Here is a 17488-nt window from a genome sequence, read left to right as displayed (position 1 = left end):
CTCTCAACCACATTATAAACCAGGGGCATTTTTGCCACCTAAACTACGTCATGACCTGATCCCCACCTCTTCGGGGGTACGTAGGCAACCTGATCAACTCAGGTTCGGTCAAATCCTTGGGGATAAAAGCCAAATCATTCCCCTTCCAAAATTTTGAAGCTAAAAAGCTAAACCATTCTTTGTTAAACCCCAAAGCGAACTACGCGGATCTGATCCTCCATTTTTGGGGTACGTAGGTAGTCTGGCAAGACCAGATTCGGTCCAAATCGTTTGAACTTTTGATATCTAACCCTTTTGAACCCGAGCCTACCTATAAAGTTCTTCTGGTGAGACGAGCAAAGGTTTAAGGCATTTGAAAACAAAAACAGAAGGAAATGAAAAGAACGAGAGTCTGAAGACCCACTAGGTTGAAAACCCGAAAGGGCAGCCTAGAATCATGCGTTTGCTAAGTCGATAACCAAATGAGATGGCTTATGCAAAATGAGGGTAGCGGTCTACTGGATTGAAAAATTGAAGAGGCAATCCAGTCAGAGGCGAAGACTTCCCACAAAAAGTGGGCTGATAAATATGGAAGGAGTTCATCGGTTATGAAGAACTTTGACGTTTGAATAGTGTGAGAATTCCAGGCAAAAGCTGAGGCAAATGGTTTGCTAGACCAGAAACCAGGAATGCTATAATCATGAGTTCCCACCAGAGGAAACTCGAAGAGATGAAGAAGCCATCACTACACAGAGCAGGATCTTGGAATCCGAGTAGTGTCAGTGAGACTTACTTTGACACCTTTCTAAACTAGGGGCATTGAAACTGAGCAATCCGAAGGGGGTAATAACCATGACGGAAATACCGATGGAGGAAATTAATGCCTCTTGACATGGTTTTTGAAATTATTCTGAGAGCGGCTAGCCTTACCATTTAAAAATACACATAAGGTCTAAGGGTGAATCAAAAGTGAGTCAAGTCCCTTGAATAATGTACATTTTCTTTGATAGAGTCTTGGAAGTCTGTTCCTCATTCATATTTGTTTTCCTTCAAGGTCCAAGTCATCTGGCACTGGAAGAATGGGTGTATACTTTCTGAATTGATAAAAATGAATAGACCCTGGTTTAAGTACCAGAGAAAAGCGAGAAATATCTTGTTCAGAAATGTTGAAGATGTCAAATTTCAAGCAGAAGGTGGTGGAAAGAGCGAACCTCAAATAGTGGTCAATGAAAGGAGAAGTCTTTGAGCTTAGTCATTATCCCATCTTTATTCCAAAGAAAGAACCTATACAAACCCAAATTTTCTTACCTATCCTGGTTTTACTTTCCTTGGGACATCTGTAGACACCCCATTTTGTTTTGTTTTAATCAACAAAGAAGTTAGTGTTCTTGTTATCAGTCTCCTTCAGTGTTTTCCATTCCCATGTCCGCTCCTCTTGTTTTCTCGATCTTTTTGGTTATTTTTGTCATGTTTTGTGTCGTCCTGATAATTGTTGAGAAAGGTTATTCCCAAGAATCCGAGCAAGAGAGAATTTGGATCCGATTGATGGGCCCGTCTTGAGCATTTGTTTAGATTTGGATCAAACAGGGTGGCCCGCGCATTGTTTTAGTGAAAAATGAGTTTTGAACCTACTTCGATCCAACACCTAAAGATGATCATCAAGAGAACGGTCAAGATCTCAGAGAAGTCGTTTTAACAACCAAGTTTGTTACGATCATCAGGTTGAGTTACTCGGATCAGCCCATTGAAATGATTTAGGAGGACACAACCTACTTAGGTAAGGGACCCATCAATTGGATGGTCTGGATCGTCATAGAGGAATGATTTAAGGGGGCACAACCAATTTACATTGCGACCCACCATTTGAACGGTCAAGATCATCAATTGTCGCCCATCAAATGGACGGTTCGGATCATCAAATGGGAGTGATTTAAAAATGGGGTAACATATTCACATTTTGATCTATTGGATGGTTTGGATCAGCCCATAGGATTGATTAGTGGAGCACAAATTAAATCACATCGCAGCCCACTATTTGAACGGTCAAGATCATCAATTGTCGCCCATCAAATGGACGGTTCGGATCATCAAATGGGAGTGATTTAAAAATGGGGTAACATATTCACATTTTGATCTATTGGATGGCTTGGATCAGCCCATAGGATTGATTAGCGGAGCACAAATTAAATCACATTGTCGCCCATCAAATGAACGGTTCCGATCATACTTTGGAGTGGGGCATATGATTTTATGCACAATTGGGAATTTGGTCACATATGGGACCCACTTGGGTTATCTCTTACCTACTCAAAAGGACTTTAAAAAACATGCATGGGGCCACACACATCTCAAAATTCAATGTCCACAATGGTGGCCACCTACCATGGAATATGTCCACAATGGTGGCCACCTACCATGGAATAAGTCCACAATGGTGGCCACCACCCTCCCATTCCTTTGCTATAAATGGTTCAATGAGGGGGAGTAAAAGGACACAACTCATTTCTCTTCTATCATGTGTTCTAACAAAGTTGCTATGTGGGGTTGAAAAGAAAAAAAGAAGAAGAAAAAGAAACAAGAAAAGAAGAAAAAGAAACAAAAAAAGAAGGAAAAAGAGAAAGAAAGCGGAAGCACGGAGGCGGGATTTTCGAGTTTTTCGGCTCTCGGATTCGGCGAGGATTTCGATCACAGGTAGGTACACCGTTGTCGGAATTTTTTTAGAATTATTTGGTATATTTTCGGATTTTTGCATGATTTTTAACAAAGAAAACTAAACGATATACTAAACAGATTCCAAAAATAATGAAATTTCGTGGGAAAATAATATGATAATGATACATTCTACCATGAATTTGTGAGAATTTTTGGATTTTGTTTGGTATATAATTTTATGCTTTCTTTGAAAATCAGCAGATTTTGGGGGAATTTTTACTGACATCAGATCACAAAGAAAATTCTTAAACTTTTTACAGTAGCCTTATATTTCATATTTCTTGCTTCTATAAAAGTTTCAATTACTTTGGATCTTGTTTTACATGGGATGTAGTGTTAATTCATAATCTGGTCTAACAATTGAAAAATCCGAAACTGATAGTAAATAGTTTTCTAAATTCATGAAAATCTCACAGCATGCTACTTTCACTTATATCTTACTAATGTAGAAATTTCATGGAATTTAGATTTCTATTTCTAGTAGTTTCTGTGTTATTTTTGCAATCTGGTCAATTAATTGTTAAATCAAAATTAAATATGAGCTTAATGTAAAAATCTGTAAAAATCTTCCAGCAAGCTACATCTCATCATATCTTGCTGCTGTATAAGTTTCAACTCATTTTGAATTCGTTTGCAACAATTTCACTTGTAAAATCACTCATATGCTTAAAATTGATAAAATCCATTGAAAATTCGAAATTAATTGAAAATCACCTGAAAATCTCTAAAGAACCTTAAATCTCTGTCATATATTAAATCCTTAATCCATTGAAATAGAAATCTTAGGATCTTTAGATTTCCCTGGAAAAATGGCCAATGCATCCATAATCGTATCCCAATTGCAACCGATCTTTGATAATTTGAATACTTAAGCTATAGCACGTTGTTGGCTCCGAGGTTCACTGTCCACGGAAATCTTGAGATATGCCAGGCAATAAGATGCTATAACCTAAGTATTAAATTGCGCAAGGAAAGAGCGCACGATTCCCTTCCTTGGATGCTATCCTGGGCCGAAACTGGTGAACCCTAGAACCATTGGTAATCCTTGAATGCCCATAAACTGAAAATCCTTGAAATCTGAAATTCATTAACCTCGAGAATTTAAATCGATTTGTCTTGTGTCTTTCGGAACCGTTGGATTATGGTTTCCGTCGTAAGAACCATTAGAGCCCAATTTAGGAACACTGGTGTTGTGTCCTAGGTTTTAGGGAGTCCTAGAGTTAGGAGTCCAGCCTCATCACGGACGTTTGCTATGTATAGCAATCGTGCCATAGGTCTAGTTACACTAGTCACCCAATCTTTCCCTAGGACAAGCCTAGTAAACTAGGATGTAGGCTAACCTGCATTAGTCTAAGGGACAACTTGCATTTAGATAAGAATCATATAGCATCTTAGATGAAATCCTAAGATAATAAAATCCTCAACTTGAATTAAATAACTTCTCCTAAAACTGTTGAAACAGTCAATCCCGTCTAGGTCGGTGTCTTAGTTGAGTTAGGCATAAGTAGCTTAGCTTAGGTGCACCGAACTACGTCGACTCTGATCCCAGTGAGGCTTGGGTACGTAGGCAGCTTGGATGTCTGACGGCATACCACCCGCGAGTCGGCACCACAACAAATTGTGGTGTTTTATATATTAATTTTCTTGTAAATGCTTAATTAAATCACTTAGGATTTTCCATGAAATTAGAATTCTAGGAGAACTGTCACTTAGATTGAATCCAGACAAATTAATAAATCAAGATACACATCTAGGATTCACATTGAAATTAGATTCTAGGATGCATGTCACTTAGTTCGCACATTAACATAGAGTTGAATGAGCCATTTAAAATAAATTTAAAAGAGTTAGCTTTTGGAATCGAAGACCGATTATCGGGCAGGAATGGTGCATGTGGCGGATAACTCCCCATACCTTCCATTCTCGTAACCAGGTAGCGAGTCTAGATTTCTGGTTAATTACGGGTCCTAGATCCCACATCTAGGTGGCGACTCTGTCAGTCTCTTTCGTGTGGAATTCGGATTGCCTTAGTGATCCCAAGTTCACAGGAAAGATTAATTCAAATCAACATTAAAATGCACACGCCAATCGCGTGGATACGAGAGACCAAGAGAGAAGGCGCGGCGGCTCGCGCCCCACCCCTCTCGCGGGATCATGTCCCACAGTTTGGCGACTCTGCTGGGGATCACCTTACTTCATTAAAATTCCAAAAGATAATTCATTTGAATTTAATTTAACTGGCTCATAAGAACTCTATCTCTTGTATACTTGTCAGATTAGTTTGTCTTGTTTTATTTTCTCATCACATTTTACTCAAACTTAATCTAACAAAACCTGAAGGCATCATAGATCGCGCGAACTTATTGCACACACTTACATCACTTGCATCTAAACCCTTGCATCTCACGAGCACACACGTCCTATTTTAGGAACCCGGAGTGTTATCTAGCATGGTTGACTGGGATTTCATCACCTGGTGCCTCTGTGCTAGAGAAGCATTCCACCCTTAGCCTAGTACCTTTATGGTACGTAAACGGATCTCTTGTTCACGTACTGATACGCCGGACACTGGTACAGTATATCGAACAGGGATTCGCGCTAAGGGAACTCTTGGCCTTACCCCTAGATTAACCCACACATGCATGTAGTATACGAACACATGTGCATCACGTGTGTGAACCTAGTTTAGGATATCCTACCCATTGGTGTCTAGATTAGGCCGTGGTCCATCTTCCAATGGTCACGATCGGTCCTTATATACACGAACAAAGTCATGAGTCGAGATTCTCTCTCCACTCCGATAGATTAGGATTAGGGTTGATGCCTTCAGGTAACACTGATAAAATGTGAAAAAAAAAAAAAAATTCCCTTTGGGTTAGGATATAAATCCCATCATTTCCAAAGATCTCATAGGATTAGTCATTCATGATCTATCCGTTGAAAGCAATCTTATGCTATCTCATCTAATCTTTTGATCGTGCGTCTTTCGTTCTTCTGTCATACGATTCGATCGTATCTTCATGCCATCCCCTAACTGGCAGATGCAGAATCTCACAATCTTTCGATTATGCAATCTCATGACCTGATCATGCCTGGTCCAGATGATCCAATCTTGCTTGTACCCTTGGTCTTTCTTCTTACTCTAAGGGCAACCTTTTTCAAGAATATTTTGCTAAGTCCTTCAGAGTTCACTCTCATAATCCTTGAACTAGGGGCATTCCCCTATGCGAATCAGTCATCATGTCATGTCTTGGTCCTCTAGGATTCATTCTATTGTCCCAACTACTTGCTTAAATGTGTAATCTTTGTTTCAGTCATTGAGAATGAACACTCCATGAATGTCAAGCTCATATACCTCGTGTTCATTGTTTCATCACAGGAAGTTGGCACAATAGCTAACCCCACTGCTCCTTGGGTTCGGGTCTCTTCACGATTGGAGAGGAATTCTGTCTCTCTACCACCCTCTCTGAGAACCCCAGCGTCTCCTTCTTTCTCATCCTCACCAATGGTAGATAACCAAGATGGCCTTCCACCTACTGCAATTACCGATACTCTTACCTTGATTCTCCAGCAGCTTCAAGAACTCAAAGAAGAAAACCAAGTTATCAAGGCTCAGCTTTCTGAAAAGTTGGGACCATCGTTGTCCAAGGATAAAGGGCCTATGCACCAAGCGGCTACTTCAACAGCACCTGCCCATCCAGTGTTCATCAATACCCATGATAAAACCGAAGAAGATTTGGAAAAAGAGCAATATAGCGAGAATCGCAGTAGGCCTTCTCAGTCCATGGTTGATAAGTCTGTTATGGAGAAATTAGAGACTCTTACCAGGAAAGTTCAAGACATTCAGTTTCAAGACCAGGGTGGTTTCAATCCCAGCGATCTTACTCTATTTCCCGAAATCCGCCTTCCTGCCAATTTTCAAATGCCCGATTTCGACAAATATGATGGTGTGGGTTGTCCAATCACACATTTGCAAATGTTCACCATTATGTGTCAGCCTCAAGGCCTATCTCCTGAGCAAATGGCTCAATTGTTCCCAGTTTCCTTAACCAAGGTTGCTAGGAGATGGTTCATGGTCTTGGACAAGACTCGTTACAGGACATGGAAGGATATCGGCGAGCAATTCATCAGGCAGTTCAAATATGATGATGGGACAGAAATCACCAGAAAGGATTTAGAGAGAACAAAGCAAGACTCGAGGGAATCCTTTCTGATTTTTGTGAAAAGATGGAGGAGAATAGCAGCTCAGATGATGGAGCGCCCGTCTGAGGAAGAGCAGGTCCAGATAATCATGAAAAATATTTCCCCCCAACTCCAATATCACATGTCGTTGCAGTATTATCCGGACTTCAAACACTTTATCGTGGCAGGCACCCAAATAGAGGAGGCTATGGCTCAAGGTGTATTCAACCGAAGTAACCCGAATACCAGAGAATTCAGTAAGTCTCCATCAGCTGAAATTAATAACCTTTCCTGCTCCAAGCCTCAGCCTTCAAAATCTCAGAACCCCATGGTGATGGACTATACCCAACCTGCTGTCGCACCTCGACCACAGGCCCAGACAAAATTTACCCCTCTCCCTCTTCCACCATCTAAGATACTCAAGGAGTGTCTAGCCTCAGGTCGCATAATCCTGCCCGACATTAGGGCTCTTCCTAATCCTTTACCAGCAAATTGGCGAACAGATCAACACTGCGAATACCATAGAAATTCTGGCCATCTCACTGATAATTGCGTTGCCCTAAAATTCAGGATCCAGAGGTTGCTCGACAACAAAGATCTTGTGTTCGAGCCAAAACCTGATAACTCATTACCTGGTCATGCAAACCCTGCTGCTGTTGTTAATGCTATAACCATAGGGGACCCAAAATTTGATCCTCTCACTCTTATCTGTGCCTTAGAACCTACCTTTGAAACGTCTGGGTCGGAACCTTTTGAAGAAGAGGAAGATGCAGACAGTGGAGATGTTCTAGTAGCTGCTATCCCGATACGAGCCAGCCTTCGCCGAGCCTTCAACGCCAAACAGTTGTAGCAGTTAAAGTTTTAGTCACTTGCTATTTTATGTTGAGTCAGTCATCATGGTCAGTATAATTGTTGAGTCCGGTCTTACAGTTCAAGGTCAATGCCTAGTCCAGGCAAGTTATTTTCTGTTTCTCTTTAGAGTTGTGAATCCTGAGCATGTTCAGGATAGGTCGTCAAATGTAATAGCTTTTCTTTAAATAAAAATTTCAGTTCCAATAATTCACTTGTGTCTGTTTCTTAAGTATGCTTCTGATCTTAAAGTAAGACTCCCTCCTCAAATGAGGACAAAATTGACGAAACTCCACTTGAGTCACAGCAATTACTTGAACAAGAGGAGGAGCGCCAATCCCAACCTTTCAAAGATGAAATTGAAATAATAAACATTGGCACTGAAACTTTGATTCAGTGAATGCCGATTGAAAGTACATTACCCTCTGAAGAATGTGAGGAATTGATAAACCTATTTCAAGAATAAGAAGATTGTCTAGAAAAGCTACAACCGATACCAGGGGAAAGACATAGACAGAAAGCTCAAAGAAAATGAAGAAAGTGAGAAGATATATGCTATACAAGGGGCATAGAGTGGAAACAACTTTCATATTTCCAATCAATGACCTTGGTTCTCAAATTCATAACATAAAGCCAACAAATTCAAGATAAGAAGTTCAAGAGCAAGCATTGAAAAGTGATCATCAGATATCAAGAGTACGAATCCATAGATGGAGGATGTCAAAGAACAGGTTTCGCTCTATGAAAGTCTAAAGCACGTATTAGAATCTTGAAAGAAGAAGATTCATTATCGTACCTGGAAATGCCGTCAAGCTCCGTGAAAAAAAAAAAACAAAATAGAAAAAAAATAATAATAATCAGTACCAGAGGGACTCTAGTAACCTAGATCAATTCTCAATCTGAACATCAGAAGGCCTCCTTTGGCCGAATAAATCTCAAAATCAAAACCCAATGTCAAAAGAATACCGATTTGCAAACCCTTCGAGCCTAAATCAAATTTTCTTGAAAACCCATCAAACTCGGGGCATTCCCCCGAACTACGCGAGACCTGATCCCTATACTGGGGTACGTAGGCAACTCGGTTGAACCGAGTTCGGTCGATTCAAAAAGGAAAAGAAATTCAATCCTTTCAAAAAAAAAAAGAGGGACAAGTTCCAAAAGAAGAGAAGTTAATTGTTCCAGAAAGAAAAGAAAAAAGGAAGAAAAATCAATTAACCTTCAAACAATCTATCTTCAAACTAGGGGCATTCGCCCTGAACTACACACGACCTGATTCCTATCTTGGGATATGTAGACAACCTGTTCATAGGTTCGGTCGAAATCTTTGTCAAGCCTTAAGCCATTCTTTAAAAAGCCCTATCTTACCTATAAAAGTCCTTCTGGTGTTCAGAACTAATGATCTAGGTCCCGAAAACACAAAAAATGAAAAAAAAAAGAACAGAGTTTGAAGATCTGCTAGACTGAAAACCTGAAAGGGCGGTCTAGGCAAAATTTAAGATCATTCCCCTGCTAAGTTGAAAACCCGAAAGGGCGGCTTAGGCAAAAGCTAAGGGGATAGCCTGCTGGATCGAAAACCTAGAATGGTGGTTCAGGCAAAAGTTAAGGCTAGCGCGGTCCGCCAAGTTAAAAACCCTGAAGAGGTGACTTGGTCATGGTAAGAGAATCAGTATAAGAAGGCTACAGCCGGTATCAAGACTGAAGATCAACTGAAGTTTAAGGAAATTCAAGTGACATCCTCAAAACTGGGGGCATGGAAGCTAAGCAATCTTAGGGGTCGTAATTAAATCCTTGAGGCATTACTGTTTTAAGGAAGAAGTCCGGTGTTTACCAATTGAAAAACTATTCCTTGAAAGGATAGACTTACCAAATAAAACGTTAACTAAGTCAGAAGCATTACTGTGTCTGTCAGTGTCGTTAGTCAATCTTTGTCATTCTAAGTTCACTCCTTCAGAGCTGCTCAATCCTTTGAGTAGTGCTTTTCATCTAAGTTTTCTCTTTAGAAAGAGTCAATCGTCGTTCCTATGTCCAAATGATGTAACTGTCTTGGTGAAGGAGGCCCGGCTTAGGCAACTCCCTTCAATTGTACCTGAAGGAGCTTGAGAATTTAGTCAAACAGCTACATTTCAAAGAAGATCAACTCAGAAGAGTTCAGAAGTAGAAACATCAGAAAGCCCAGCTTCCGTAAAAAGATCATACCCCAGGAAAGCACCTTAAGCTTGGAAGAGCCCCAGATGCAATGGTGGTTGAGCCAATTTCTCAGAAAAATGAACCATTAAAATTCGGAATCTCTTTCCAGTTAGTTAAATACTATCCTGGTCAAGAAATGTTTATCTAAACACCTGTCAAGAGCCAAATCCCACTTTTCCATGATTATATCCAAAAGAGCCATTGTTCTAAATTACCAATCTCAAATGTCTTGTTCAAGGTTTCAGTTATCAAAATCCCCAGAAGACAAGACCAACAGTCTCATTGAGAAAAATCTTGTTGAAGTTTCATAAAAGTGTTCATAATCCATTCTTGTTACTAATTGTTCTTCGTTCATAAGGTTGGTCGTCTCATCATTCGTCAAAGTCTTGGTTTCCAATATCTTTACTGGGCACGATCTATAATGTCCCCGATTTCATTGAGTTCAAAAAAAAAAAAATCCAAAATTCATCAAATCCAATTCTACGTCAAATTCAAATTCATGAAAACCTCTAAATTCTTCGAGCCCGTTTGTGAACGGTGCCTCTTTTCTCGAGGCCATTTGTGAATGGTCTCGTCTTCTCCTTGAACCCGTTTGTGAACGGTGTCTCATTCTCTGAGTCCATTTGGAATGGTCTCATGTCCTCTTTGAGCCCTTTTGTGAAAGGTTCTTCATTTCTCGAGTCCATTTGTGAATGGTCTTCTCCTTGAACCCGTTTGTGAACGGTGTCTCATTCTCTGAGTCCATTTGGAATGGTCTCATGTCCTCTTGGAGCCCTTTTGTGAAAGGTTCTTCATTTCTCGAGTCCATTTGTGAATGGTCTCGTCTTCTCCTTGAACCCGTTTGTGAACGGTGTCTCATTCTTTGAGTCCATTTGTGAATGGTCTCATGTCCTCTTTCAGCCCTTTTGTGAAAGGTGCCTCATTTCTCTGAGTCCATTTGGAATGGTCTCATGTCCTCTTTGAGCCCTTTTGTGAAAGGTGCTTCATTTCTCGAGTCCATTTGTGAATGGTCTCGTCTTCTCCTTGAACCCGTTTGTGAACGGTGTCTCATTCTCTGAGTCCATTTGGAATGGTCTCATGTCCTCTTTGAGCCCTTTTGTGAAAGGTTCTTCATTTCTCGAGTCCATTTGTGAATGGTCTTCTCCTTGAACCCGTTTGTGAACGGTGTCTCATTCTCTGAGTCCATTTGGAATGGTCTCATGTCCTCTTGGAGCCCTTTTGTGAAAGGTTCTTCATTTCTCGAGTCCATTTATGAATGGTCTCGTCTTCTCCTTGAACCCGTTTGTGAACGGTGTCTCATTCTTTGAGTCCATTTGTGAATGGTCTCATGTCCTCTTTCAGCCCTTTTGTGAAAGGTGCCTCATTTCTCGAGTCCATTTGTGAATGGTCTCATGTCCTCTTTGAGCCCTTTTGTAAAAGGTGCTTCATTTCTCGAGTTCATTTGTGAATGGTCTCGTCTTCTCCTTGAACCCGTTTGTGAACGATGTCTCATTTTCTGAGTCCATTTGTGAATGGTCTCATGTCCTCTTTGAGCCCTTTTGTGAAAGGTGCCTCATTTCTCGAGTCCATTTGTGAATGGTCTCGTCTTCTCCTTGAACCCGTTTGTGAACGGTGTCTCATTTTTTGAGTCCATTTGTGAATGGTCTCAGGTCCTCCTTGAGCCCGTTTGTGAACGGTGCCTCATTTCTCGAGTCCATTTGTGAATGGTCTCGTCTTTTCTTTGAACCCGTTTGTGAACGGTGCCTCATTTCTCGAGTCCATTTGCGAATGGTCTCGTCTTCTCCTTGAGCCCGCTTGTGAGCGGTATCTCATTCTCTTGTTGCCCGTTTGTGAGCGGCACCGCAGCGGGATTTTTTTTATTATTGCATTCCAATTCTAGGACTTCGTTTAGGGTCTTGCATTAGGTAGTAAATGTTTGCGTCTAGGTTCCGTTTTGTGTAGAGTCCTTTGTCGATTAAAGCTACGCAAAATGGTCCTGTCATTTTTAACTTTGGTATTCAATGACTACGTCATCTCTACCAAAGAGGGGCATCTGTAGACACCCCATTTTGTTTTGTTTTAATCAACAAAGAAGTTAGTGTTCTTGTTATCAGTCTCCTTCAGTGTTTTCCATTCCCATGTCCGCTCCTCTTGTTTTCTCGATCTTTTTGGTTATTTTTGTCATGTTTTGTGTCGTCCTGATAATTGTTGAGAAAGGTTATTCCCAAGAATCCGAGCAAGAGAGAATTTGGATCCGATTGATGGGCCCGTCTTGAGCATTTGTTTAGATTTGGATCAAACAGGGTGGCCCGCGCATTGTTTTAGTGAAAAATGAGTTTTGAACCTACTTCGATCCAACACCTAAAGATGATCATCAAGAGAACGGTCAAGATCTCAGAGAAGTCGTTTTAACAACCAAGTTTGTTACGATCATCAGGTTGAGTTACTCGGATCAGCCCATTGAAATGATTTAGGAGGACACAACCTACTTAGGTAAGGGACCCATCAATTGGATGGTCTGGATCGTCATAGAGGAATGATTTAAGGGGGCACAACCAATTTACATTGCGACCCACCATTTGAACGGTCAAGATCATCAATTGTCGCCCATCAAATGGACGGTTCGGATCATCAAATGGGAGTGATTTAAAAATGGGGTAACATATTCACATTTTGATCTATTGGATGGTTTGGATCAGCCCATAGGATTGATTAGTGGAGCACAAATTAAATCACATCGCAGCCCACTATTTGAACGGTCAAGATCATCAATTGTCGCCCATCAAATGGACGGTTCGGATCATCAAATGGGAGTGATTTAAAAATGGGGTAACATATTCACATTTTGATCTATTGGATGGCTTGGATCAGCCCATAGGATTGATTAGCGGAGCACAAATTAAATCACATTGTCGCCCATCAAATGAACGGTTCCGATCATACTTTGGAGTGGGGCATATGATTTTATGCACAATTGGGAATTTGGTCACATATGGGACCCACTTGGGTTATCTCTTACCTACTCAAAAGGACTTTAAAAAACATGCATGGGGCCACACACATCTCAAAATTCAATGTCCACAATGGTGGCCACCTACCATGGAATATGTCCACAATGGTGGCCACCTACCATGGAATAAGTCCACAATGGTGGCCACCACCCTCCCATTCCTTTGCTATAAATGGTTCAATGAGGGGGAGTAAAAGGACACAACTCATTTCTCTTCTATCATGTGTTCTAACAAAGTTGCTATGTGGGGTTGAAAAGAAAAAAAGAAGAAGAAAAAGAAACAAGAAAAGAAGAAAAAGAAACAAAAAAAGAAGGAAAAAGAGAAAGAAAGCGGAAGCACGGAGGCGGGATTTTCGAGTTTTTCGGCTCTCGGATTCGGCGAGGATTTCGATCACAGGTAGGTACACCGTTGTCGGAATTTTTTTAGAATTATTTGGTATATTTTCGGATTTTTGCATGATTTTTAACAAAGAAAACTAAACGATATACTAAACAGATTCCAAAAATAATGAAATTTCGTGGGAAAATAATATGATAATGATACATTCTACCATGAATTTGTAAGAATTTTTGGATTTTGTTTGGTATATAATTTTATGCTTTCTTTGAAAATCAGCAGATTTTGGGGGAATTTTTACTGACATCAGATCACAAAGAAAATTCTTAAACTTTTTACAGTAGCCTTATATTTCATATTTCTTGCTTCTATAAAAGTTTCAATTACTTTGGATCTTGTTTTACATGGGATGTAGTGTTAATTCATAATCTGGTCTAACAATTGAAAAATCCGAAACTGATAGTAAATAGTTTTCTAAATTCATGAAAATCTCACAGCATGCTACTTTCACTTATATCTTACTAATGTAGAAATTTCATGGAATTTAGATTTCTATTTCTAGTAGTTTCTGTGTTATTTTTGCAATCTGGTCAATTAATTGTTAAATCAAAATTAAATATGAGCTTAATGTAAAAATCTGTAAAAATCTTCCAGCAAGCTACATCTCATCATATCTTGCTGCTGTATAAGTTTCAACTCATTTTGAATTCGTTTGCAACAATTTCACTTGTAAAATCACTCATATGCTTAAAATTGATAAAATCCATTGAAAATTCGAAATTAATTGAAAATCACCTGAAAATCTCTAAAGAACCTTAAATCTCTGTCATATATTAAATCCTTAATCCATTGAAATAGAAATCTTAGGATCTTTAGATTTCCCTGGAAAAATGGCCAATGCATCCATAATCGTATCCCAATTGCAACCGATCTTTGATAATTTGAATACTTAAGCTATAGCACGTTGTTGGCTCCGAGGTTCACTGTCCACGGAAATCTTGAGATATGCCAGGCAATAAGATGCTATAACCTAAGTATTAAATTGCGCAAGGAAAGAGCGCACGATTCCCTTCCTTGGATGCTATCCTGGGCCGAAACTGGTGAACCCTAGAACCATTGGTAATCCTTGAATGCCCATAAACTGAAAATCCTTGAAATCTGAAATTCATTAACCTCGAGAATTTAAATCGATTTGTCTTGTGTCTTTCGGAACCGTTGGATTATGGTTTCCGTCGTAAGAACCATTAGAGCCCAATTTAGGAACACTGGTGTTGTGTCCTAGGTTTTAGGGAGTCCTAGAGTTAGGAGTCCAGCCTCATCACGGACGTTTGCTATGTATAGCAATCGTGCCATAGGTCTAGTTACACTAGTCACCCAATCTTTCCCTAGGACAAGCCTAGTAAACTAGGATGTAGGCTAACCTGCATTAGTCTAAGGGACAACTTGCATTTAGATAAGAATCATATAGCATCTTAGATGAAATCCTAAGATAATAAAATCCTCAACTTGAATTAAATAACTTCTCCTAAAACTGTTGAAACAGTCAATCCCGTCTAGGTCGGTGTCTTAGTTGAGTTAGGCATAAGTAGCTTAGCTTAGGTGCACCGAACTACGTCGACTCTGATCCCAGTGAGGCTTGGGTACGTAGGCAGCTTGGATGTCTGACGGCATACCACCCGCGAGTCGGCACCACAACAAATTGTGGTGTTTTATATATTAATTTTCTTGTAAATGCTTAATTAAATCACTTAGGATTTTCCATGAAATTAGAATTCTAGGAGAACTGTCACTTAGATTGAATCCAGACAAATTAATAAATCAAGATACACATCTAGGATTCACATTGAAATTAGATTCTAGGATGCATGTCACTTAGTTCGCACATTAACATAGAGTTGAATGAGCCATTTAAAATAAATTTAAAAGAGTTAGCTTTTGGAATCGAAGACCGATTATCGGGCAGGAATGGTGCATGTGGCGGATAACTCCCCATACCTTCCATTCTCGTAACCAGGTAGCGAGTCTAGATTTCTGGTTAATTACGGGTCCTAGATCCCACATCTAGGTGGCGACTCTGTCAGTCTCTTTCGTGTGGAATTCGGATTGCCTTAGTGATCCCAAGTTCACAGGAAAGATTAATTCAAATCAACATTAAAATGCACACGCCAATCGCGTGGATACGAGAGACCAAGAGAGAAGGCGCGGCGGCTCGCGCCCCACCCCTCTCGCGGGATCATGTCCCACAGCTTAGTCATTATCCCATCTTTATTCCAAAGAAAGAACCTATACAAACCCAAATTTTCTTACCTATCCTGGTTTTACTTTCCTTGGGACTCTTGTTATGGAAGTACAATACACTAGGGGCATCTTTTATGACTTGCGTCATAAAAGATATCAAGCAAAAAAGGCAATCAGTGTCAATGTCTTCAGTAAGTTGAGATAAGAGATGTAAGAGTATATCTCGAACCAAACTTCTAAACTCCTTAGACGAGTCCACTCTCCTGAAGAGTCAACTTCCCAAGAAAAATCAATTTCCTCAGTGGAGTCTAGAATTTGCTCCCCAACCTTCAAACCTCAGCATAATGCTTTTTACCTGTTAAAGAAGGGTCAATACCTGGAATTTTCTTCAAGTTTCTTGAGTTTTATCTTCAGCAAAGATCATGCATTTTCAATCATTCTTGGCGAAGAATGACTTATTCACCTTGTGAAATCGATCAAAGTTGGTCATTTCTTCAATCATTTCAATGAATTTTCCTTTCATTTAAAAAATATTTCTGCCTTTGGCTCCGCGATTTGGAGTTTGGTCATTTCTTTCACCATTTGAAAGATTTTAAAAGCTGTTTTCGCCAATGGCTCCGCGATTTGGAGTTTGATCATTTCTTTCACCATTTGAAAGATTTTAAAAGCTGTTTTCGCCAATGGCTCCGCGATTTGGAGTTTGGTCTTTTCTTTCACCATTTGAAAGATTTTAAAAGCTGTTTTCGCCAATGGCTCCGCGATTTGGAGTTTGGTCATTTCTTTCACCATTTGAAAGATTTTTTTTTTAAAAAAAAACATGTTTTCACCATGGCATTCAAAGTCCGTTTTCACACGGTATTCAAGGTATTCAAGTCTATTCTCACATGGCATTCCAAGTCCATTTTCACATGGCATTCTAAGTCCGTTTTCACACGGCATTCAAGGCATTCAAAGTCCGTTTTCACACGGCATCCAAGTCATTCAAGTCCGTTTTCACACGGCATTCAAGACCGTTTTCACACGGCATCCAGATTCATTTTTTCTTCAAATTTCAAGATCATTCATAATCAAATCTATCCTTTAATATTTTGCAAGACAGGCTATCTCGTCAATATGTACTGAGTTAAGAGTTGGAGAGAGGCTATCTCACCAACGTTTGCAGAGTCAGAGTCCGGCGGAAGGCTATTTCACCGTATTATCTTTGTAAATATCATTTTCAAAAATAAAAATCAAAATTTGATTTGCTTCCTTTTTCGAGTCGGCCAAAATGGTTTGTCTGTTTAGCTTTGACATTCGCGTAACAAGCACGCTCTGCCAAAGAGGGGCATCTGTAGACACCCCATTTTGACCGTGCCCTAAACATTCCAATTTTGTGTAAAACCCCATTAAATCATTGAGATAGGGCCCCAAACTTCACCCTAAGCTAGGGTAGGATCCTACCAAGCTCCTTGCAAAATTTCGTCAAAATCGGAGTGCGTTTACCTAGCGAACGAACCGCGAGAAGACCGTAGTGTAAACCAAAAAGGGGAGTAGATTATCCTAGAGGTGGTTGTCCAAGTAAGAAAAAGGGGTCGAATTTATCACTCTCTTATAAATAAAAAATCCGTCGGGCAAATGAGGAGGAGAGTTAATTTTCGTTTGAAAATTTCTAAAAAAATCACAGAGAGGATCGGCAGAGAGAAAAGTTCCAAAGAAAGAGAGAGAGATCATCTTCTCCGGGATCCGATCATCTTCTCCGGGAAGTCTCCGCCGGAGATCCGACCGTCATCTTCCACCTACCTTCACCTCTTCACCATTAGATCCATCTTTTTTCAACAGATCTTTGAGATCATCTCCCAAACCTTTTTTTTTTTTTTTCTTCGGCATCTTCTTCTCCGGCAACATTTTAACTCCGGCCGGTCACATTTTGGTTAGTTTCTTCTTATCCTTTCTTTGAAACATCATTAGATCTAAGTTTTCCCTCTTTATAAACCCTAAGATTTTCATTTTTCCTCACTTTAAACCTTATGTTCTTC

At 40.0% G+C, this 17488-nt stretch overlaps 2 protein-coding genes across 9 annotated transcripts in view; one reads left to right on the top strand and one right to left on the bottom strand.

Annotated features, from left to right (window-relative positions):
• LOC143875990 (putative aldehyde dehydrogenase) overlaps positions 1-17488 on the bottom strand; it is a 122457-nt gene that overhangs the window by 66336 nt on the left and 38633 nt on the right. The window lies entirely within an intron of this gene.
• Positions 2564-9995, top strand: LOC143875988 (uncharacterized). Its single transcript, XM_077377565.1, has 2 exons — positions 2564-2670; positions 6071-9995. Exon 2 carries the CDS (start codon positions 6197-6199, stop codon positions 7721-7723), a length of 1527 nt encoding a protein of 508 aa, XP_077233680.1. The 5' UTR covers positions 2564-2670; positions 6071-6196; the 3' UTR covers positions 7724-9995.

This window comes from Tasmannia lanceolata, unplaced genomic scaffold (assembly GCF_043159265.1).
Source record: "Tasmannia lanceolata isolate RefF3 unplaced genomic scaffold, GAP_Taslan_0.1 ptg000004l, whole genome shotgun sequence".
Classification (NCBI taxonomy): domain Eukaryota; kingdom Viridiplantae; phylum Streptophyta; class Magnoliopsida; order Canellales; family Winteraceae; genus Tasmannia; species Tasmannia lanceolata.
This window is presented reverse-complemented; position numbering and strand designations above follow the sequence as displayed.